Source organism: Colletotrichum acutatum (assembly GCF_030867785.1).
Source record: "Colletotrichum acutatum strain CBS 112980 chromosome Unknown BDZ83scaffold_16, whole genome shotgun sequence".
NCBI lineage: Eukaryota > Fungi > Ascomycota > Sordariomycetes > Glomerellales > Glomerellaceae > Colletotrichum > Colletotrichum acutatum.
The window spans coordinates 231,299-254,784 of NW_026849010.1; the positions used below are offsets into that span (position 1 = coordinate 231,299).

General features: G+C 53.5%; 6 protein-coding genes across 6 annotated transcripts; 3 read left to right on the forward strand and 3 right to left on the reverse strand.

The window, feature by feature from the left end:
- Positions 1-729: 729 nt before the first annotated feature.
- BDZ83DRAFT_570282 (family 31 glycosyl hydrolase) lies at positions 730-3,097 on the reverse strand (the record flags this gene model as incomplete). The annotated part of the gene is made up of 2 exons (XM_060504283.1): positions 730-2,853; positions 2,924-3,097. The coding sequence occupies 2 exons, from the start codon at positions 3,095-3,097 to the stop codon at positions 730-732; spliced, it is 2,298 nt and encodes a 765-aa protein (XP_060368657.1).
- A 109-nt stretch (positions 3,098-3,206) lies between these two features.
- On the reverse strand, positions 3,207-3,700 carry BDZ83DRAFT_114050 (uncharacterized protein). Its single transcript, XM_060501113.1, has one exon. It carries the CDS (start codon positions 3,644-3,646, stop codon positions 3,317-3,319), a length of 330 nt encoding a protein of 109 aa, XP_060368658.1. The 5' UTR covers positions 3,647-3,700; the 3' UTR covers positions 3,207-3,316.
- Positions 3,701-4,730: 1,030 nt separating this feature from the next.
- On the forward strand, positions 4,731-7,403 carry BDZ83DRAFT_716927 (family 3 glycosyl hydrolase; the record flags this gene model as incomplete). Its single annotated transcript, XM_060511894.1, has 7 exons — positions 4,731-5,082; positions 5,148-5,391; positions 5,444-5,744; positions 5,794-5,874; positions 5,929-6,270; positions 6,332-6,961; positions 7,026-7,403. The coding sequence occupies 7 exons, from the start codon at positions 4,731-4,733 to the stop codon at positions 7,401-7,403; spliced, it is 2,328 nt and encodes a 775-aa protein (XP_060368659.1).
- Positions 7,404-12,090: 4,687 nt separating this feature from the next.
- BDZ83DRAFT_114100 (ZIP zinc transporter) lies at positions 12,091-14,239 on the reverse strand. The gene is made up of 6 exons (XM_060501114.1): positions 13,794-14,239; positions 13,707-13,733; positions 13,526-13,641; positions 12,589-13,478; positions 12,413-12,540; positions 12,091-12,355 (listed from the first exon to the last, which is right to left on the reverse strand). The coding sequence occupies exons 1-6, from the start codon at positions 13,885-13,887 to the stop codon at positions 12,321-12,323; spliced, it is 1,290 nt and encodes a 429-aa protein (XP_060368660.1). The 5' UTR covers positions 13,888-14,239; the 3' UTR covers positions 12,091-12,320.
- A 3,079-nt stretch (positions 14,240-17,318) lies between these two features.
- Positions 17,319-19,604, forward strand: BDZ83DRAFT_749012 (cation efflux family protein; the record flags this gene model as incomplete). The annotated part of the gene is made up of 9 exons (XM_060513708.1): positions 17,319-17,364; positions 17,647-18,221; positions 18,285-18,311; positions 18,377-18,454; positions 18,521-18,595; positions 18,664-18,819; positions 18,895-19,143; positions 19,210-19,327; positions 19,405-19,604. 9 exons carry the CDS (start codon positions 17,319-17,321, stop codon positions 19,602-19,604), a joined length of 1,524 nt encoding a protein of 507 aa, XP_060368661.1.
- Positions 19,605-21,875: 2,271 nt separating this feature from the next.
- Positions 21,876-22,409, forward strand: BDZ83DRAFT_749013 (uncharacterized protein; the record flags this gene model as incomplete). Its single annotated transcript, XM_060513709.1, has 1 exon — positions 21,876-22,409. The coding sequence occupies one exon, from the start codon at positions 21,876-21,878 to the stop codon at positions 22,407-22,409; it is 534 nt and encodes a 177-aa protein (XP_060368662.1).
- Positions 22,410-23,486: the final 1,077 nt, after the last annotated feature.

Genomic DNA, 23,486 nt, shown 5'->3' on the forward strand with positions numbered 1-23,486 from the left:
GAAACGGCCACCGTTTGTGGTTTCCGTAGCGGCGGCCTTGGAGATCTATGAGTGGCCATACAATCAGGGAATCTGGGGCCGAGATGTGCGGGGGAGGGGAGAGGAAGTGTGGAGATGAGATGATCTGTGGTTCGCGGGGAAATATGTAGCCGGCTGGGGTGAGCCCCCTGGTCAGTTTCCCGGACTCCCTAGCCTAGACTACAATCGAATTATCTGAGTATTGCTAACAATGGGGTATCGTAAGTTGGAGATTGCGTCAAGAAAGTTTGGAGAATGAGGGGATTTCCGGTACTTGAAGGGTGGTGAATTGCTGGCTTGCGGTGATGTTCTGGTGTACCTTGACTCAGGAGAGGCTTTCCACTACTTCCAAGGCACATTGTAAGCGACGCGGGGTATCAGTTAGCTTCAATCCATGGCTTGGGATCTTGCGAGTGGGGGAATGCCCGACTATCCGCCAAGTCTTGGTTGGCTGGTTCCATCCGCTGGGACGGGCCGGACACCCATCGGTGAAAGAACGCAGATGGAAGGGGGCTTCGTCATGATGGTAACACTGCTTGGTAAATCGTAAATAGACCTGAACTAAGTAGAAAACAAAAGTCCGGCTCTAAGCCATCTAATCCGATATGCAAGATAGCCTCATATAATTCATCAAAAAACAACGACGTGCCGTACAACGGGAACAAAAGTCCATAACCATGTCATCATCATAACCACCATCCAACAGCACCCTCAGAGCTCCTTGATGGAGATCTTGCCATTCAACAAGACGGTATCCTTGAGCTTCCCATCCGCTCCAACCTCCAAAACACCAATCTCCTTACCGTCACTCCCCACCAGCGTCGCCGTCGCCCCCTCCTTGACCTGGTACAGCCGCACCTCATTGTCCCTCACATAGTCATACACGGCGCCGACGGCCGTTTCAGCTCCCAGCACGAGAATCGAGTTCTCCCGCACGTACAACGGCAGCGTCCCGAACCCGTGCGTCTCCTTGAACCAGCCCGGTCCCTCGCGGTGCTCCCCGGAGAAGAACGACGTCCACTTCCCCTTTGGCAGGTAAAACTCCACCTCGCCCGACTCCTCAAAGATGGGCGCCGCAAGCAGGCTGTCGCCGACCATGAACTGCCGGTCGAGGTACCACGACGTCGGGTCCTCGGGGAACTCGATGCACATGGCCCTAAGCGAGAGCGGCAACCCCCTCTCCACCGCCGTCTGCGCCTGCGCATAGATATACGGCATCAACCTCGCCTTGAGCTTCGTCCACGTCGCCAGCGTCTGCGAGCACCCTTCCTCGGACTTATCATCATCGTCAATCACCCAGGGCACGCGGTACGAGCTGCTCCCGTGCAGCCGGCTGTGGCTGCACAGCAGACCCATGGCCACCCACCGCTTGTAGATCCACGGCGGCGGGTACCCCTCGAACCCGCCGATATCGCAGCTCCAGAATGAGAAGCCGCTGAGACCGAGCCCAAGCCCGCCGCGCACCGACTCCGCCATGGCCTCGGGCGTGGACTCGCAGTCGCCGCCCCACTGGAGCGGGAACCGCTGGGTGCCGGCGCACGCGGCGCGCGCGAAGAGGACGGCCTCGTCGGCGCCGTAGCGCTTTTGGAGGGCCTCGTAGACGACCTTGTTGTAGGAGAAGGCGTAGTAGTTGTGCATCTTGACCGGGTCGATCGTCTTGTCGTGCCACTCGACGTCCAGGGTCGGGATGCGCTCGCCAAAATCCGTCTTGATGGCGTCGACGCCCTGGTCGAACAGGGTGTTGAGCTTCTCCTCGTACCACGCGCAGGCGTCCGGGTTGGTGAAGTCCACGAGGCCCATGCCGGCCTGCCACAGGTCCCACTGCCAGACGTCGCCGTTCTTGCGCTTGACGAGGTAGCCCTTGTCCGCGGCTTCTTTGAATGCCTCGCCGTGCTGCGCGATGTAGGGGTTGATCCACACGCAGACCTTTTTGCACAGCCCTGATTCTTTCAAGCGGGCGATTTGCGCCTTCGGGTCCGGGAAACGCTCCGAGTCAAAGACAAAGTCGGTCCAGGTGAAGGCCTTCATCCAGAAGCAGTCGTAGTGGAACACGTCGACGGGCGAGCCGCGGGCCTTCATGCCTTCGAGGAACGTGTTGACCGTCTCCTCGTCGTAGTTTGTCGTGAAGCTCGTCGTCAGCCACAGGCCGAAACTCCAGCTGGGGACCTTGCCGGCGCGGCCCGTAAGCGTGGTGTAGCGCTTGAGGATGTCTTTCGGGGTGGGCCCGTAGATGAGGTACCACTTGAGCCGCTGGCCCTCGACGACAGTCTGCAGGCGGTTGCAGCGCTCGCTGCCGACCTCGAGCTCCACTCGCCCGGGCGTGTCGATAAAGACGCCGTAGCCTTTGGAGCTGAGCCAGAAGGAGACGTTCTTGTAGGCCTGCTCGCTCGAGGTGCCGCCGTCGGCGTTCCAGAGGGAGATGGACTGGCCGACTTTATTGTAGGCGCCGAAGCGCTCGCCGAGGCCGTGGATGGTCTCGCCGACGCCGAGGGTGGTCTGGGTGAACATGTAGTGCTTGAAGTCGCGCATGTCGCCTGTCTGCATCGGGGTGCTTGGCGCGGGGTTGTAGGCGAGGCCGACGCTTCGGCTGCCCAGCGACGTCAGCCGCTTGGCGCCGTCGGTGCTGTGGAACTGTATGTCAAAGTCTGGGTGGATGGTCGCGGACAGCGAGCCCGAGGTCAAAGTCGTCGTGCCCTTGTCGCCCTTTGTGACTTTTGTCTCGGCGTCTGGTGGTCTGCCGTCGGGGAAGAGCTCAAAATGGGGGCCCTTGTTGAGGGCGCCGGCCCAGTGCGTTGCCTCGACTGAGATGACGCCGTCGAATTCGGCCTTGACGTCCTGTTTCTGTGTGTGAGCAATGGCATTTCATGGTGAAGAGTGAAAGTGAGGGTAAGAGTCCTTGACTTACAAGAGTGACTGTGCTTGCATTCAACGTGTGACCTCGCGTCTTGATTTTCCTCGTCGGGCACAGCAAGCTGAGGCCCTTTCCACCCTCAATCTCAGTGGTGTAGTAAACTTCCTCTGCGTACTCTGTCGCCGTGCCCTCGGCGGGCAGCCACATGCCATCGCGAAGACGGACCATGATGATTTCCTTGGAAGGGGGGGGGGGGTATCTCTCACACACACTAACAAAAAGAACGACGAAACAGAGAGAGGACGGTCGTGATGAGTCGAGAGGAACACAATTCAGCTGGGAGAAGCGGCTCAAGACTGAAGTGAATCTCGTCTCTTGTACGATAAAATTCCTTGGAGCACGAGGCGTGCGGAGGACTAATCGGAGGGGTCGTCTTGAAGAGAGGGCTCACACGCAGCACGGCAGAGTCCCGCTGTCGGGGAGATATTGAGCGAATCCCATCATTGCAATCCCGCCGGTACTCCGCAATGGAGCGAGCCTCGGGGACGAGGCCGCTGATTCATGTTTAGCCATTGACGTCCACCGATTGGTCCCGGGGTGCGGCCCGGTGGCGCAGGATCCGAAGTGGGCTGGAGCGGGATGATGAGGGCAGCCTGTAGCCTGTAGGAGAAGGGGAAGAACCAGTACACTATTGCCGCAGAATGTGGCAGAGACTCGTGACTTTGCGGAGATCTGGGGCCATTGATCTGATGAATGGATAAGGTGATTTTGTCCCATTCCGTGCTGGGCAGTTGGTGTGGGGTTTTCTTGGGGTTTCCTGCCGTCCTCCCCCGGGGCCGTACGTGTTAGTGCTGTTGTCGTTCTTCAACCGGACTGGTCGGATTTGGGCGGTTCTCGGCGTCCGGATCAGCTGGGGCCGTGATCAACTTTATTGGTGGAAACCGGACGGGTCGGGATCCACTCGCCAAGCACCCGGCTGGCCGTTGCCTTGCGGAGTACGCACTACGGAGTACGTACCTTTTGCACCAGGTCGCTTGTCGTCTTCCCCACATGCCTCCTTCCCCCTGTCCACTCCTCCTTCCCCTCCACAAACAAGTGGAACCCCCGGTCGGTTCGGCAGAAGCAACCTCCCGTCGTCCATTGAGTCCAGTCCTGCTGTGTGAAAGAGAGACACACAACTTCTCCAACTTTCCCATCTCCAACAGTTTCCTGACTTCCCCTCATGCCATCACGAGCAGCTTCATACAACAAACCAGGACATTGACCATCCCAATTAGCTATCCCACATCTCATAGCTCTTGTCTTTCGTCAGTCCGCTTCCTCTTGGTCCCAACACCGCCACTCCCTGCGAGGCCATGTGCAGGAACTGCCCAGGGTTCTCCCATTCTTCTAAACTTCTGCCCAATGAATGTCGGACAAGACCGCTGCGAGAGCGCAAATTAGCATTACATCGCTCCTCACTTTTGCCTTTCGGGGATGGACTAGGGGTACTCGGGGCACCCTTTTTTTCTTTCCCTTCTTTGTACAATACGGATAAAAAATAATTGATGCGGAGAAGGCTGCTCTCTCCTCACCGGCCCTTTGCCCCATTGCAATTACGTCTATTTCACTTCGGCTCCTTGGCCGTGGGCATCATGTCACTAATCAGGTTACTCGATGTCGGCTCCCAAACGAAGCTGCAGTCTGCCTGCAAAGAGAGAAAGGCCCAGAGATGAGCTGTAAGAAGCTGTATTAATACCCAGCAACAGCTCGCCTTCGTCTCCAGGATCGTGTCCCTTTCTTCCTTTGAGCTCTGGATCTCTAGCCGAACGTCACCCCAGCCAGTGTTCCATTGACTCGGAACCCCGGATCGCGGAACATCATGAAGTTCTCTCTGACTTTCGCCTCGCTGCTGGTCGCGGCCGTCTCCGCCCAGAACGGCACATACCCCAATGGCACTTCGCCCCTCTACAAGAACCCGAATGCCCCCATTGACGACAGAGTCTCTGACCTGTTGAAGCGCATGACCATCCAGGAGAAGACGGCCCAACTGCTCCAAGCCGACATTCGTGACTACCTCAACCTGACCGATGGTCGCTTCAACCAGAGCGGCCTGACCTGGGCTGCCGAGAACAGAGCCAACTCCATCTGGACCGGCCTCTACTCCAACGTGTCCACCATTTCCTACGGAGCAAAGGTCGCTCAGGACTACCTGGTGAACAACACCACTTTGGGTGAGATCCCTTCTTTGATTCGATTGGGTCCAAGTAGAACTGTGATGCTGAGACCTACCTTCTAGGCATTCCGGCTTTTATCCAGAGCGAGGGTATCCACGGCTTCCTCGCCCTCAATGCCACCATCTTCAACTCGCCCATTGCTCACGGCTGCTCGTGGAACCCGGAGTTGGTAGAGAAGATGGCCAAGGTCATCGCTGTCGAGTCCAAGGCTCTCGGCGTCAACCAGATCTTCGCCCCCGTGGTTGACTTGGCTCGTGAGCTGAGATTCGGCCGTGTCGAAGAGACCTACGGCGAGGACCCTTTCCTGTATGATGTACCTCCAACAGACCTCACCAAGTCATATACTAACTCGGTAAAGGGTCGGCGAGTACGGCTACCACTACACCAAGGGTCTCCAGGAGAACGGCGTCTGCGCCATGGTCAAGCACTTTGCCGCCTTTGCTTCCCCCGAGCAGGGTGTCAACACGGCTCCTGTTCACGGCGGTCCCAGAGAGCTTCGCACCACCTACCTCCCCGCCTTCAAGCGCGCCATCTTTGATGCCGATGCCTGGAGCATCATGTCTTCGTACAACGCCTACGACGGCGTCCCCACTGTCGCGGACCACCACCTGCTGACCGAGATCTTGCGCGAGGAGTGGGGTTATGAGTACTACGTTATTGTAAGTTATTGATCTTACACCGGACATCGAATTCAACTAACAGATCCAGTCCGATGCCGGCGGCACCGCTCGTCTTTCCAACGCCTTCTTTGTCTGTGGAGAGACCGATGATGCTTGCATCACCCTCAACGTACGTAGCTCTCTCAAGTTCCTTAGTACAACACCCTGCTCACCAGACTTTTAGTCCCTCCCCGCCGGTAACGATGTCGAGATGGGCGGCGGCCGTTACAGCTTCCAGTACATCCCCGAGCTCATCGCCAACGGCACTCTGCCCGAGGACGTCGTCGACACGGCCGTCTCCCGCGTCCTCCGCGCAAAGTTCAAGTCGGGCATCTTCGAGCACCCGTACACTGGCGTCCCCGATGACGAGGTCTTTGACTACCTCAACACCGAAGAGCACCGCAAGATCGCTCGCGACCTCGACGCCGAGAGCATCATCCTGCTCGAGAACCACAACGAGACCCTCCCCCTGAAGAAGGACGCCCACGTCGCCGTCATCGGCCCCATGGCCCACGGATTGGTCAACGTAAGTTTTTGTACAGCTTCATATGACAAGGCCTTCCCCATGCTAACGATATATCACACAGTACGGCGACTACGTCATCCACACAGCAATGGAACGCGGCGTCACCCCGCTCGACGGCATCAAGGCCGCCAGCTCGGGAACAGTAACCTACGCAAAGGGCGCCGAGCGCTGGTCCAACGACGAGTCCGGCTTCCCCGAGGCCGTCGCCGTCGCCTCGGCCGCCGACGTCGCCGTCGTCGTCGTGGGCACCTGGTCCCGCGACCAGGACGAGCTCTGGGCCGGTCTCAACGCCACCACGGGCGAGCACATTGACGTCCACGACTTCAAGCTCGTCGGCGCCATGGGCCGCCTCGTCAAAGCCGTCATTGATACGGGCAAGCCCACCGTCGTCGTCTTCAGCTCCGGAAAGCCTATTACCGAGCCCTGGATCTCGGACGAGGCTGGCGCGCTGGTGCAGATGTTTTACCAGGGCGAGGAGGGCGGTCACGCGCTGGCGGACATCCTGTACGGAAATGTGAACCCGTCTGGCAAGCTTTCCGTCGCGTTCCCGCACGATGTCGGTACCACGCCTGTCTACTACGATTACCTCAACTCAGCCCGCTCCTGGCCCAACCCGGGTAAGGAGTATGCCAATGGGACCTTGGTCTTCGGCAGCAACTACGTCTTGTCGACTCCCCTGCCCTTGTACGAGGTAAGCAATCAAACCCTCCTCCTTCTTCATGATACTATTCTCTAACAAAACCTCCAAACTGTAGTTCGGCTACGGTCTCTCCTACAGCACCTTCGACTACCACGACATCTCCGTCTCCTCCTCCACCGTCTCCCCGACCGACACCGTCACCCTCAGCGTGCAGGTGACCAACAACTCGACCCGCGACGGCGCCGAGGTCGTGCAGGTCTACGTCAAGGACATGATCTCCTCCATCGTCGTGCCCAACAAGGAGCTGCGCGGCTTCTCCAAGGTCTTCATCAAGGCCGGCGAGACCGCCGACGTCTCGATTGACCTGCCCGTCTCCTCGTGGGGTCTGTGGGACAAGAAGCTGCAGTACGTCGTTGAGCCGGGCGATTTCACCGTCTTTGTCGGGTCTTCGAGTGATGATTTCCGCGGGAATGCGACTGTGACGGTTGTTTAAGGGGCTTGTCTTTTGCAGGTCCCGAGGACATTCTAGGGTCAGGTTTCTTGAAGGCAGTCGATGACCTAGGCCACCTTTGGCCGCTTTCTCTGTACATATTGTGTAATGGTTGAATGAAAAGATGACATAAGGGGTTACTCAATGACAAGTTTGATGAACTGACTAGCCTACCACGTCGGCGAACAATAGTAAGCTAGTTTACTCGCTGAGAAAACACTTGACAAAGCACCAATCTATGTGACGAGTAGAGTTGATTCCAAGGAGAGCGTTACTGAGATTACAGTTGAAGCTTATGAACGGTCTGCCTACCTCTTGCTTTCCCGTCAGTATCGGTGATGCTCCCCGAGGCGTTTGGTTGAAGAACATGGTTAGAGCAGATTAATCTCACCTGGGTTAGTTCTGTGCCATGCTTAGAAGGCAATAGCACTATAGGCTGAGGCAGATGAACGAGCGCAAAGAAATTGTCTTTCTCAAAGTTGATGTTGAAAACTCAGTCCTGATAGTCTTGAAGTGTAGTGCCCCTCACTTTTCTCCCTTGGCCACATTATCATACGTCAAAGTCATTTAAACCTTCCGTCTGCAAAGTCGTTTACTCGAATTTCAGGGGAAACTTTGACAAGACGGAGCAGAAAGCTTCGGAGGGTAAGTCATCTAGCTCTGTGAGCTACTTAGCCAACTCCCATCCATTGCGCGATCACCTAAAGTAGGTATAGAAAAGATACGGAGCCTGTATCAGCATCTCTGTGATCAGAGAAGCCTCAGCCATCGTCTCTCGCTTTCGAGCCATTTGGTCTCGACTTGCTTACTATCTCAAAGGGGGGGTGACTATACTACCCGAATGAGGCAAATGTACGAACTTCCGCACCTGCCGACGAAAGACGTATGACCTTTGAACACTTCTCTGCCTCTCAACTTAAACTTTACAAGACCTTCGGCAATCTTTTCCCATGGGCAGCACAACACACAAAGCTATTTTAGAAGAAAGGTATGTTTGCCGACTGGTTGCCTGTCTACCAGATTCGGAAATCTCATCGCAAAAACCTCCAGCCCCGCCTCTTCATCTGAAAATTCTGTTCTGTCTTTTGTCTTTGCTAAGAAAAGAAGAAGACGAAGAAGGAAATACCGAAAGGCCCCTTCAGGCAGGTCTTGCCTGAAATTGCCACACACACTAACTCGCGCACACTCGCACACACCTCCGAAGAAAAAAATGACGGAATACAACGTCCTCCCGCAGGCAAACTTTCTTCTCCTCCATGTACTTGGACTGCTTTACAACGTCCATGCGGCCTCTCGACCTCCCGGTTCGAGTTTCTGTTTCGTTTCTCACACCCCCCTTTCCTCTGGTAAGTGGCTGGTGGTCGGTGCAGGGCAACAGGTAGCAGGCGTCCATCTGCCCAGGTTTCTCGTCTTGTCAGATGCCCGTCAAATCAGCACATCATCACACCACACCATCACTGCCACACACCAACCTCTGTGGCCCCCGATCTCTATGCTACCAGCAGTGCCAGACTGAGTCTTCTGCTTGGACGGCGGGTTGGCTGGATCTCTGGCTCGAACACCGGATGAAAATCTTCCTTTCAGAGGGCCAGCCATATACCGCAGTAACTAAGGTACTATACCGTTGCATCCGGCACGACTTGGTCGTCGTAAGCCGCATGACATTTTATCTTTTGGCACTACATGAAATGCAACCCCCTTTTTGCTCGAAATGTATTTGTCGTCAACTTTTGCTTCTTTGGAATCATTGTCTTATATGTTGTGCAGGTAATATGTCGTTGCGAACGGTTTCCGTGCTCATCGGGCGATTATCATACATGTGCCAAGACATTTTGTATTTGTAAAGCAAGTGCCCACCAACCCACCCATTTCACCATCGTTCTCTGATACACACACCCTTCAGCTACATACCTTTCCCTCGTGACGAGTTGCCCATCTTTTGTTTCTTCCTCTCTGGTGCGCTCGACTCGAAACCTTCGAACCTCGATCCTGGCACAAAGGGAAGCGGGGGCGGGGGTGTCCTAGGAGGTCATAGTCATACCGCAGACAGCCCTCAAACCGCCCGAAGGAAACCGAATAACGGATGTAGGATAGATGCACTGTCTTGGTCAGTAATCGGCTTTTCCCATTATTTCCGTCTTTTTTTCTTCACTTCTTGACTTGTTCTCCATCTTTTCTCATAGACGGAAACGTTTCGCTCGCCCTGTTCTACATCTAATGTGGGTGGGAAGAGAGAGAGTTGTGCACGATGCGTATTGTGACCATGCTAAAAGACAGTTGAATCCTTGGCAAACTCCGGATTCCCGCTTCATCCTTCCAAACAAGTCCAAAAAAGCATCTCATAAGCTTTTCATCTTCCATGAGGTTAACCTCAGAATCGGACACTCGTACAAGATTAGATCTCTTTTTCCGTAGGAAAACCAAAAAAAAGTGACGCCTGCCAAGCAAAGCCAATCTCACGTTTCCCCCTCCTCTTTTTATCCTTTCTTACACAGCCCTCTGTAAAGTTAGGTATCCCCAGATCGTCGGGAAACTTTTCTCGACTTCTCATCACGAGACTACTGCACACATACCTTCTTTACATAACGTCTCTCGGGACGTTTTCATTTTTTTCCATAAAGGATCAAAAAGGTTCAAGCCGCGGTGTATTCGGCCGCCGGCGAGTACCTACAGTAGTCTGTGCCTCGCTGCAGGTATGCAGGTATGCACCTAAGGTAAGCTACTGCTGTAAGGCAAGATTTGCAGCCATACCTCGAGGCAAAAAGCAAAGCGTGCATGAGAAGAGACAACAAGAAACATCGATTCAAAACTTCTAGAACCACAACCACAACCACCACACATCGTCATCGCGACTTTATCTTACCTAACAAGCGCTCGCTCATTTCCTAGTGCGCCGCATAGTTCCGCAGTGCAGTCTGCAGCAGCGCAGCCAAACCTCAAACCCAACCAATGTCCCCCCCCCCTTCCCCCATTCATCCGTCCGCATGTAACCCAACTCTCCGTGCTCACTCCCCCCTGCCCTACACTACACCTCCTTCTTTTCGTCTGGAGTTTTGAGCCTCCTCCCTTCCCTGCACCATCCTCCCCTCCGCCGCCTCAGATGTCTGTCTGGGGTTCATATTAATAGCTTCACCAGTGACACCATCCCCCCCCCCTCCCCCACCCCCGCTACCTCAGCCTCCTCGACAACCCTCCCATGTCTAGGATGCCTGCCTACCCTGATTGCCTTGCCTTGCACCTTGCCTTGCAACACCATCCACAGCAGCAGCAGCCAACACCCAACACCAGAAGAAAAATCATCAACGATCCCGTGGACTGTGAAGCATGCCCCTTGCAGTAGTCGCGCGGGAAGCCCGGCCCTGCATGCATGCATCACAACCCTCACAACCTACGGGAATGCACACACAAACACACGCTTTTCCCCTTTCCTTCCCTTCTCCCCCAGCCCTTGCCTTACCCTTCAACAATGCAGTAATCCTCCGGCCCGTGTAATAACCTTATATAGAACATGGTTAAAACATAACACCCTAGGTCCCTTCCCCCCTCTCCCCTCTTTGACGTTGTCGATGTGCAGGGACAGGCGGCGGCAAGTCACGTCCAAGGTCCAAAGACACAGAGAAACAGGAAATGAGAGAAAGGGGCGTGAAACAATGAACCTACATGCAAAGAGGGAAGACGAAAAAAAGAAAAAAAAAAGCAAGGCTGGTTTTGTTTCCAAGGTCAGCCGTGTCTAGCAGCCTGACGTCCTACACCGCCATGCAAAACATGGTTGCCATCATGGGTCATACCTGGCACATACACTAAACTTCGGCAACCCTTTCTCAACGTCGTCTTTCGTCTCTTCGTCTTTCTCTCGGTATTCTCTTGGTCTCTTGGTACTTCTCTTGATCTTGCCCGGTCTCTTTCGTTTCCGCTATCTGCTTCTATTGTGAAGCTGCTTGGCATCTTGTCTTTTCTTTCCCGTTTCTCTCTTCCTCTCTCTCGGTCGCCCTCTCAAGTGCTACCAAGGCAAACTGTTACCGTTACCACTCTATTTCAGACGCCAATAAGTCTGGGGAAGAAAGTCTAATCGAGGGCCCTTCTTCGGCTACTTAATCCCCTTTTGTCTGCATCGCTTCCTCTCCTCTCGACTTTCCCGTTCTCACAGAAGTTCGCTGCGGATTGCTCTCGTGGTATGATCGGAGACGGACTTTGATGGGTCCGTAAGTCATGTATGATCGCTTAGAAATCCATATCTGGGTCATCGAGGGTTGGAGGGCAAATATGACAGACACGAGGCACAACATTTTCAAGAACAATTGGATAAGGATATCGTGATATTTGATGCAGTCTAGTAATGTAATGCCCGACCCTTTCGGGCAGCCCTATCGTACAAGTGCCCTCCACGTCTTTCTCATAAGACTCGTGATATTTTGTATGCCCATAATTTATCATTAGTTTTAACACCTTTGTAATGCTCATGTAGAGTTTCCCAGAAAAAGTAAATCTCCCAAACAATGTTGCCTGTTGCCAGTGTGCACTCGCTGTGTCTTGCGTGTCAGACAAGTCTTGACAACGCACGCCACATCACTACTATTGTACAAAATCCCTGGCTACAAATGATGCTGGGAATAGCGATAGCAAGAAGAAAACGAATGTGGTAGATTTTGTGAGAGTTGCTGTTGATAGTGAGAAATAGTCCGTCTCCTCACGACCCGTGAGACAAAATCCGGCGCAGCATTTAAAAGATAACGAGCGTTCATCTCTGCTATCATAGTCCTGTCGAGTTCGGAGTTCATCGGCTGAAGTGAGCCTCGGCGTTCCGGCGAGCCGTATAAACTGGGCGTGTGACTGGACTGGACTGGGTGTTGTGTACCCTCGCGTGAGACTGATCGAGGGGTGTGTGGAGGAAGTTTGCTTCCTGGGAGTATCGGTAAAGGCTTAGGCGAAGATACCGACAATTGACATGCCCGCAGCTGGTAATATGTCAGCTATGTGTTCACATGTGCAGATGTTTCGTGGACTTTACTAACCTCCGGCGAGAACGTAGCAGAAAGCAGAAATCTTTTGCTTATTGGAAAGAAGGCGGTTGGCCTCCTCGGAGAGAAAATCTTCGGCCAAAAGATCGACGAGGGCAGCGTAGAGCAGCAGACCAGATGAACTAGATTGCATTAGCCGAGGTCTGTCACGGACGGAATGAGCAACTCACATGGCGTTGAATACACCGACGATGATGAGACCGAATGCACTTTCGGGATCGTAGGTGCTGCGGGTGAGGAGTCCAATGGCCTGTCCGATGGGGGCTGTGGTGCCGAAAGCGACGACTAATACCCAGGGACGAATGCTGCCCTTGGGGTATGGCACAGCGGCAATACGGGAACCAAGACCAAGACCCTCAAACATTTGGTGGAACAGAATAGCGACGAGCAGAATGATGAAACCATCAATAGTGATGGAGATGGTCATGCCGACAAACACTGAGTGGAACAGGATACCACCTTCAAGCATGGTAATGTTGAGAGACATCTTGCGATACACAGCGGGGTCAACCTGTTGGCCCTCTGCATCATAAAACGGATCTTCCTGCTTGACTTCCGTAACAGCAACCTGAGACGACGTCTGCTTCTCCTGGGTGGTTCGGATCATGTTCATCATCTCCATACGCTGACGCACATACTGCTCGTAGAAAACGACGAACCAAGGCGGCATGTCAGAGTCGGACAAGTTGGTGTTGGCGGGTGGTGGCGCTCCATAGACAGTCTCCGAGTAAGGCGCAGGGAAGCGTGACTTCTCGTCGTTGTATGCGCGCTGGGCGACTCGCTTCTCAAAGTCAATGCTGTCCGCCTCGGCATCGAAACTGTTGCGGCCATAACGAGGAGGCCGGGCAGGCTGGACAGCTCCGTGACCGTGGTCGTGCATCACATCACCGGTAGGTCCTCCGTGGGAGTGGCCGCCAATCTTGGCGTTGATCCACATCTCGATACTGAACAGAATGAACATGGATCCCATCATGATAGCACCTGGAAGAGGTGGGTAGTCGTCGGTGAAGAGATCCGGAAGGCACGGGTTCATGAGGTTGCCAAAGGCGGTGGGAAGCAACTGTGCTGTGTTAGATCTGTGCATCTAGATGAACCAAAGCAACTTACATGCACAAACGCCGTCGCGATGAGCACGCCTGTACCGAAATGCTTGCATGCGAAGAAGACCTTGGGTGGAACCTTCATCCACTTGACCTTCTTGGCCACAACGGGGAAACCAGCGCCTGAAACGGTCTTATTAGTACGTTGACCCGCGAAAGGACTCGTTTCTTTTGTTCATATCGCATACCAAAGATCGAAAAGGCCAAGACCAAAACTGAGCCAAGTTAGCCAAAATTGATAGAGACTAGTGGAAAGTGTTTTGGGGCCAACTTACAAAGACCAGCAACGTGAAGGCCAACATCATACTCGGCCGGTTGACCACCCTTCTTGGCGCCACACTGGGGCTTGGGCTCTTTCATTCCGTCCATCTTGATTAAAAAAAACCGGTATTTGTCGCGCAAAAAAGGATTGCTGCTTGATTGGCAATCCTGATATAAAAGATAAAGAGGGTTCGAGAAGGTAAAAGGCAGCCAAATAATCCGGGACCGCCTACTGACAAGGACTCATTCGTAAAGCGAAGGCAACTGAGAACAAGGGGACATGAGAAGCTGTCCCGCAGCTTCAGTAAGAGAACAGACGAAAATGCTGATCTGGCCCCGGCTGTCGTAGGTTTGAGAGCAAGGAAAAATCAAAAGGAGTGGAAACGAAGAGAAAGGAAAAAACAGGAAGGAAGAAACGGGCGATAAAAGCATAGAACGACAACAGACGCTCTGATGATGGGCGAAAGGGAAATCTTGGTCAAAGTCTGGGCTCGACTCGCTTTAATATGCTTCCTATGACAGCCCGCGCAATGCAGCCCGTGTAGAAGCGGGTAAGGAAAGAATAAACGTTGACATGGGACAGCGGTCCCTGTGCCACCCAGCCGATTCAGAAATAGAAGACGTTGCCAAGGATGAGGCAGCTGAGGGTTGAGCCTTTGTGGGTTCGTGATGGGGGGACGTGGCCTTAGCGTCCGCCTCGCGGGAAGCGGGAAGCGGGAGGACCTGAACGGGAACAAGGTTCACCGTGGGCAACAACCGTGTGTATCTGTATGGGGGCGAGGACGACGGCGGGAGCGGAAAGGTAGGCTAAGTCAATCGCGGTTGAGTCGAGTCGACTCGAGCAACTTGGTGCGGTGCGGCGTGCCTGAGACCCAGCTTGTGTCTAGCATCGATGATCCCGGCCGCTGACCGGATCCGATGTTGTTCATTATAGCATGATTTGCCGGAGGGAGTCGAGACGGGAAGTCTGAGAGCCCGGCTCGGCCTGACGGATAAGAAACAAGTTGTATGAGACCTGATGATGGGTTGGATGGCGTGGATGCTACTCTATCTCTGTAGGTGTAAGTAAGCGGTGGCTGATCCAACCTTTCGTCTCGACTCGGCACAGCTTCACATCCGTCGCGCTTGGCAAATAGGACTGATAATGGTTGATGATGGGCAATATCCCAAACGAGACGACAGTCGGTCTTCCATCGGGCCATTGCCAAGCGCGCGAAGGGGTCCATGTGGACGTGGGGTGCGCGTCAAAATGGGGCGCCGGCATTTGTAAAATTTGGGTTGTGTGAAACGGGAGCCTCCCGGGGTCTAGCGCCAGGGTTGCCAGTCGGAAAATTCTTAACTCGATTTGACTCTTGGTGACTAGGGAGGCTTCCCGGGTAGCCCGCGAAGAAGAAGCGCGGGGGAGGCTTGACTGGAGGCGCGGAGAGAGGGGAAACTTGGCGGGACAGACACAAGCCGTCGAGAGCCAAGAGAGAAGCCAAGAGCACTGACACACTTGTCCCCTTTTCCCATGGCAGCGGATGGCATTCTGTCGTTGAATTTGGCTTGGCTGCGGTTGCTTGGCTGCGATTCTGCAGAGAAGGGTTAGCCAAGCTGTCTTTGGTGGTTTAGCAGGCTTGGTAGTACGGGGTTGACTTGATGGGTGAGTGACTGACTGAAGGCTCCATCCATCTGGCCTTGCCCGGTTCTGCTTCTAGTCGGCTTCTGCTTCTTCTCCGCTTCTTCTTGCCGGGGCTTTTCTGGGTCTACTCCTCGAGTGTCTCACGTGCAGAGTTTCCTATATCGGACAAACATCTGAGGGCAAGTTTTGCCTAACAACTCGCAGCCCACCGCGACAATTGCAGTCGGGGCTTAGTCGGAGGCTGATGTGTATACTCCATAGCGAGAACTGAGAGGTGAGAGAAAGAGGGCGTGACGAATGACTCTCTGGAATGGGCTCACAAGATGGGATGGGATGACATCCTGGCGCCGAGAAGTCGTCAACAGTCCCGCACCATGAGTTTCCAGGCAGGGCTGGTAAAACTTGGGGGAGCCAAGCAGCCAAGGGACGTGATGGAAAAGAGGAGCCGTCGGCGTCTGAGATGGACAAGAAGAGACAAGAGATGAGGCCAGGTGAGAGACAGGAGACAGGGCCCGCGTGTTGTTGCTGTTGGGGGGGCGAGGGCGATGGCAAGAAAGCAAAGCTATAGTATCCGAGCGTGAGTCGATAGTTGAGCCCGGCACGAGTTGGTGATGTGAGAGAGTAGGCGAGTGGTCACCGGTCACCGAGGTGTGTGGAAGTGAAGTTGAAAGAGAGATGGAAGTTGGAGACGAAGAAAAGCGGGGATGTTGGGTCTTGGAGTCGTTCATTCTTGCTCCGGATTGAAACAAACATGCAAGTTGTTCCGAGCGCTCAGCTCTCGCCTTCCAAACTCTGCCCGAGTCTTTCTGAAGTGGTGCCGAAGTATCGAAAGTCTCGCGAAGTCTCACCGTCTGGTTCAGACTCTCAGCATCCAGTGGCAGGGCCAAGGGAGGCAAGCAGAAGAGAGGGCGAGAGCCAACAGTTGGCTTTGGATTACGCTACAGCTACTACTCACTGCTACTTTGCCCAAAACTCTGTAACAGCCCCAAACTCTTGGCAGAAGGACTGTCGCTTCCTGTTGCGGTGCACCCACGCGGCTCCTGGGTCTGCCGTCGTGCGTGAAACACGGCCCCTGGCCAATCGGCACCGCATTCACTGTGCCCTGTGCCAGTGTACCTAGGTAGTAGTCGCGTACCTCGTGTACACATGTACCTGTAGGCTGCAAGCAAGTTGTCACTCGGACCTTTCCTTGATCATCTTGAGATCCTCCCATTCCGCAACCTGCTTCTGTTGGTCAGCTATGCATCACTTTGAACGACATAATCGTTGCTTTTGAATCTCCTCGCAGGGTCACCTCTGTCATTCTTCCCTCGAGACTCCAAGCTAGGCTCCAAATGACCTTTTACTCTCTCGACTCCGCCTGCCGACTGCGTATGCCTCCTTCGCTTGCACTTGTAAGTCAAACCGGCACGAGTTGTCTCTGACAAGGAAGACACAAATAGCTGCCCCCTGATTCCCTGAACATCAACACCTCGTGCGCCATCATCACCACTCTACTGGCGGAACGGTGGAGTTGGAATCGCAGGAAACAAGCGGGAAAGCCTCCTGTACACGCACCACATCTCAAATCTTGCCGTCATTGTCCAGGGTGCTTTTTGTTTCCCCCCTCTCAATCTCAACGTTCTAGCCCGTTCAACATGTGCGCATTGAGGGGGCAGGGCCGCCGGCAAGCTTGCAAGAGCTTACTGATGATGATAATCAACGAAATAAGGGGCCGCTTCTGCAGCCCGGCTACCTCCCCCCGGACTTTGCGGAGAGGCGGGCATGATATCAGGAACACTACTACGTATCCGTACAGGATGCCATCTACTCTCTTTTAATATACGACTACCAGTCTCAAAATCGACTTCACTATTGTACTATCCTTTCTACTTTCCCACCTCACCCAAGATCCAACCCAGCTCAATAGTTCCCAAAAATGCAAACTCCACGCGAGTCTCAGGACGGCGTCCAACCATCATCTAGTACGTGGGTTTCGGCTCTGTCTCTTTTTTTTTTTCCTGGCCACACCCCTTCCCACCCCTTCCCGCTATGCTCTCCTCCTTCGCCTCACCTATCCTATCCTTCCACTCTGCTGGCTGGTTCATCACATCCTCGCAGAGATGTGCGACTGCTGCTCGCATCGGATTTCCCTGCCGCTGGTTCTGCTCTGTGACCACTGACCACCAACAACCGTGGTGGCCACTGCTTCACTTCATCCCACTCTTTCACACGCCGACCAGTCCCCGCTGACCATTGTGCTTCAGTCGCCTCAGCTCGAGGCAACTCTGTCGGTCATTCGGAAAGTAATTCGAAAGCTGAAGCGAACAAGGAACACAATGAACACCCAAAGGACAACGCAGACATCATCTCACCGGCTCAGCCATCTGGCACGGACGACAAAGCTGTGACTGAAGGACTCTTCGTGTCGACTTCGAACGATACAGCAGCCAACAAGAGTGACGTCGTCAGAACTTCCTCCAAGAGAGGAGGCGGGGGCGATGGCCCGTACTCCAACGTCGACGCCACGGACGCTTCTACCGTCGACACTTATCGGCCGGACCCCTACGACTTTGGTCGACACCGTCGTGATAATGTCTCCAAGAAGCAGATGAAGATTGAACATCCCAAGGGCAACAAGAGGAAACTAAAGAAATTCTACAACCGACAGAATGAGCTCATTGACCAATTCCTCGGCGCCGAGGACGAGGAGAGACAGCAGGTCGCCGAAGACGCGCGAATGGGTCCCAAGATCAAGTTCGCCGTCAACGCCTCCTTCACAGTCAACTTTTGCCTATTCGTCATTCAGCTCTACGCCGCCGTCTCAACTGGGTCTCTGTCGGTAAGATAGGCAGCCAAGTCCCTGTGCTCACGGACTCGTATTGACTCGAGGACTTTTTTCCAGCTTTTTGCCACCGCAGCCGACGCATTTGTTAGTCAATCATTTTCTGAGTTGCAGCATCATTATAGGAGTTGAGTTGACTAAGAAATGCCCAGATGGACTTGGTCTCATCCTTTGTGATGCTCATCACCTCAAGGATGGCGGCGCGCCCGAGCGTTTATAAGTACCCGGTGGTGAGTTATCACCCTTGGCTATTAGATTCCAAAGCAGGGTCTGACAAACTGGGGATGAAATAATAGGGACGAACCAGGATTGAGACGATTGGCATCATCTTGTTCTGCGCTCTCATGACAACCGTTGCCATTCAACTATTGGTAAGTTTTGTTGCCAAGTTGACGTATGACTTGGTAGTTTTAGGTGGCTGATCCGGGGCGCGCGACAGGTCGAGTCAGGCCGCTCACTTGGCGAGGGCAAGCGGGCCTCTGAACAACTGCACATCATCCCCATCGTTATCGTCGGCGTGGCCATCTTTGCCAAGGCCTCCTTGATGATCTACTGCTTCGCCTACCGGAAATTCCCTTCAGTGCATGTGTTTTTTGTATGTTGCTCAACCTTTTTGCCGGGTACCTTGCCTTTTCGGACGACGCCTTTCGCTAATAATAGCCTCCCGTAGATCGATCACCGCAATGACATTGTGGTCAACAGCTTCGGTCTGATCATGTCTGTCGTGGGAGACCGCTTCGTTTGGTACTTAGATCCCATTGGCGCCATCTGCATTGCACTGCTCATCTTGTTGTCCTGGGTGTCCAACGCCTTTGAGCAGGTGTGGTTGCTCGTCGGCAAGTCCGCGCCGAGGGATTTTGTCTCGAAGCTGATTTACATGGCCATGACCCACGATACTCGGATTCTCAAAGTTGACACTGTAAGAATACCCCAGGCTGAGAAGTGAGAGATGCGTGAGGAACGGCACATCTGACCCCACGAGCAGTGCCGCGCGTATCACGCTGGACAGAATTACTACGTGGAGATTGACATCGTCATGGACGAGACGACGCCTCTGAGGATCTCGCACGACGTTGCTCAGGAACTGCAGAGAAAGGTTGAAGGTAAAGTACTCTTCTTTGGCGTTGATTTACTGGGGAAAGGAAGAGGGCTCGATTCGCTGACTGCTGGACGCTGCTAGGGCTGTCTGATGTCGAAAGGGCCTTCGTCCATGTCGACTACAGCGAGGCTCACGATCCTCATGAAGAGCATAAGCCGCTGTACGAGAGACTCTCAAAGAAGCCCCAGAAGAGGACGCTCAAGGACATCCTGTTGAGGACGAAGAAGGAGACGGCAGACGTCACGGAGACTGAAATCTCTAGCGGGCGAAACTCTGCATGACGGGTGTTAGGAGAAGGGATAGACGATGGAGAGAAAGGGAGAAGAGGGACAAGTGTGAGCAATAATAAGGACATGAAGGAAAATATGCGGGAAATGTAGGGAAAAAAGTAAACTTGGCGTTTTAGAGACGACAGGAATTGTATGGATATATCAGCTTCCTTATCAATCTGCTCTCTCCCACGATGTCGTTGCAGTGAAGGGCGTTGCGTTGACTACCTAGTAATCCTTGTTTCGACATGGGGCTGGGGTCCCGCACACCGAGGCGGGAACGGACGGGATGGGGAGAACAGCGGGGAAACAGCATCTCTGAGCCACAAAAGATGTCCAATAGTCTTACTAGACTGGCGGCTTTGGCGGGACATGAAACCCGAGATGGGCACGGCAAACGATGTTTCCCTTCGTGGGAATACAGACGACATAGGGTATCCGGGTATGCCAGGAAGGAAAACGTAAGAGCAATGTGATGGCGCGACGCTCAACGAAGCAGTTCGCAAGGGTTCAAAATTCACTATTCATGCCCAGACGAGAAAATTCCGAATCTCAGATAGGTCTGGAAGGCTTGCTCTGCTGCGACGGTGATGAGCGCTATTCCGGTAAGACTGTTAACTTGAGAATGCCCAGAGCGAGGCAGTGTAAGTGATGGCTGTCACTTGTGCCACTTGGCGGTTTTGCAGACTGCGCTTGGCGGTCTTGGGCGTGGCATCGTGTCAGCGGTCTTTATACGTTGGACCGAGCTTCTCTTTTATCTCGACTTTTGGGGGGATCGCCAAGTAGAAGTTAGACGACAAGAACTTGGCGGCTGAAGCAGCATGAGACGACACAGCCAAGTCCAAATTTGACATGTCGTAGACTCGTAGGCTTGTAACTCTTGTCCCCGGGGTGTCGAATACTTGGCTACGCGTCTTTCTGTGCTTCCCCCCTTCCCCCCATCGACCCCGGTCTTGGCTTGGTGGAGGATACGGGGGATGCCGGATCACGGATGGATCATGGGCTACGGATAAGAGTGAAAGAAAGAAAGAATGCTTACGGAGAAGATCGGAGGGGACTGTCATTGTGACAGAGGGAGCGGTGGGACAGAAGGGGACGTGCGAGTTGACGTGTTTGCGTGGCTTTCTTGTCAGGAAGGGGTCCCTTTTCGTGTTCCATGTCCCGGTCTCGAGATCCACATCACCGACGACCCTCGGAATGTTCTTGTGTTGTTACGTCTTCCGCGGGGTCTTCGGCCGCCGAGAGCGGTGGAGGTTCGAAGATGTTGGTGCGTTACTGTTGCTTGCTGGGAACATTCCCGTACCGTTCCTCGACGCAAGGGCACGAGCCTTTATGATACTGAGTAGCTGAGTGTGAGATAGAGGGAACGCTCTTTACTGAGTCCATGTAGGTAGAGATGCAAGAAAAAGAGTTATACTTCAACGGGATCTGGGCGATGTACAGGCGTCTCAGCAGCGGGCTGGAATCATCATGTTCACGACCAAAAATTTAGATTAAAGAGGCATCGACTTGTCTTTGCGTGGAACTGATTCGTAAAAAGGCACAAACGGCCATGAGGCGCCTTTTGAACCACAGGCCGCGATGAGCCCAGGATATAATCAAGTGGTGAAATATTGGGGGTTAATCTGCGTTGTCGTGCTGTGAATGCCGTTAAGTGTCTTGAATCACATACTGACTTAGTAAGGTAGAAACAAAATGGCGGACATCTACCGATTGATCTTCATTGACACTCAACTTCTCATCCCTATTCTGCGAGAGCCCAGGCCAGTGTAACGATATTTGATCTTGATCCGAAGGCGAAGAAGGCCCCATCTGAGTTCGACTGAAGCTTCTCAGTGAGATAGGTAGGTCCATCTAGGAAAGTGCGTTAGTGAGTTAAGATCACTGCCTTACCTCTCCTGTATGATGCTCCTTCTGGTGTCTTTGAACTTCTCACGGTCAAGCATGCAGGAAAGACAGAGCGAAGCGGACTTACCGCATCCCGCCGATGCTTACCACGAGGCAGACTCTGTCTGAAAGGAAGGTCCTGGGATTGCGTTTACAGACTATGGACAGCTGCCTCTCATATTGCCTTCGGGTACCCAGGAGAACATTTTGTACTCTGACTGGCATCTTGCCGCAGTTGAGTCACTCGCCTTTTCCCCCTTGGCTTCTCCCAACATGATTTTTGAATCATCATCATCACGATATAAATTGGCGCCCAAAGACATTATCAAATACTCGCAAAGCTCTATCGTCGAGACGAAGGCCACAACCTTGCCGTCTGCTTTTCTCTCTGATAAAATGGCCGACGATAACTGTTGGTACTTGGTACCTCAACCCACCCACGAAAACCTGCATTTCGACAAAATCTACGAAAGTTGCACTGATAGCCTGAACAAGGGGTGCCTCGATTTCCCAGGATACTTTCGCATCGTATGCCTCTTGGGTGGAGAAGAAGTCTTCATTGGAGAAGAAGCGGCCCAAGGTCAAATGTTCAAGGCCTGGCGCAAGAATAACCCGGTCGCGGTCGTCAACTTCCGGCAACGGGCCTCCAAAGTTGGCGACTGGGATCCCATCAGAAATGATCTTGGACACACCATCTTCTACTACGGGCAATTCTTTCAGCGTGTTGATTACAACAAGGCCTACGAGGTCTTTGCACGCAACCCTCAGCCTGAGCACGCCAAATCGCGGACTCTGTTCTGTTTAGGGGACCGGGCTGTGCCTGCAGAACCGTGGACGGCACACGTGGTCGGACTGGGAGAGGGACTCGATTCAGAGACTGTCGATTCGGTAGTCGACGACCGGCCCCCCGGTTTTGACTTGAAGGCTTAGGAAACCTGCCAAACCACCATCAACGAGAATAATGCGACCGATGCTGTTCAACTTTTTGACGACATCTACACCAATATCTCTAGGTACTCTAGAGGGACCATTGACGGTCCACAAGCCCTATCCGCTGTCTGTCAAGCTTTCCGCCTCTTCCCGGACGCCGTCAAAATCTTGAGTTCAAGTTTGAGTCCTCAGGGACAAGACGATGCCTTCAGTGGTCCACTGATCTCTCCCGCGCCGAATTTCGAAAACGGATCCATCTGTTGCCTTTCCGTTAAAGCTTTAAATTTCGGGAGAGCAGCGATTATAGCGCATCCTGCAGTTCTGCACTTGATTGCCAGGTTCATTGATGTCTACTTCCTCAAGGGCGACGTCACTGACCGCTACCATGGCAGTTTGTTTGACATCATCTGCTTTCTTCGTTTAGAATACATTCCACGTTATGACACGACCATCTCGACCAAGAGAGACTTCTCTCGCCGGCCCGAAGTTTGTCTTCCGCCTAGGAGTTGGGCTCGCGGAATCGAGGAAATGAACAAGCGCGACAGTCAAAAGGACATCGACCGCCTTCTGGCCTTCTTCGAATGGCTTGAACGCTAGGTCCTCCATCGGATAGCATCGCAAATATTACAGGAGGCTGTCATCAAAGGACTCGTCTTGGTGCGAAAGGTGAACAGGGCGATGGCTACCGCAACTGGCTGACGCTGGGGCACATATCATTTCGCCCTTACTTTACTAGTGTTCTATATATATATATGGTTTCAGCGAAGCTTGAGACCTGCGAATGAGAAGCAATTTTGAACATAACGAGTTCGTCCTAGCCCATATGCAAGCATTCTGTCGGTACTTGTATCCTAGCCTCAGATGAGCAAGGTCAGGTTAAGTCGTTCCGTGTGAAATATCGCATCAGACAGTAGGAAACCATTAATTGCCCCAGACATCCCCATGCCATGGCTTCATTTAGCCCTTCAGACCGGCACGAAAAGTGATGCCAAGGCCGAAATTGTTGAAGTAGAAGTCGAAAGATGTAAGGTAGTTGCAGGAGAGCAGCTTGATCTTCCATGGCGACGTTGTTGTCTG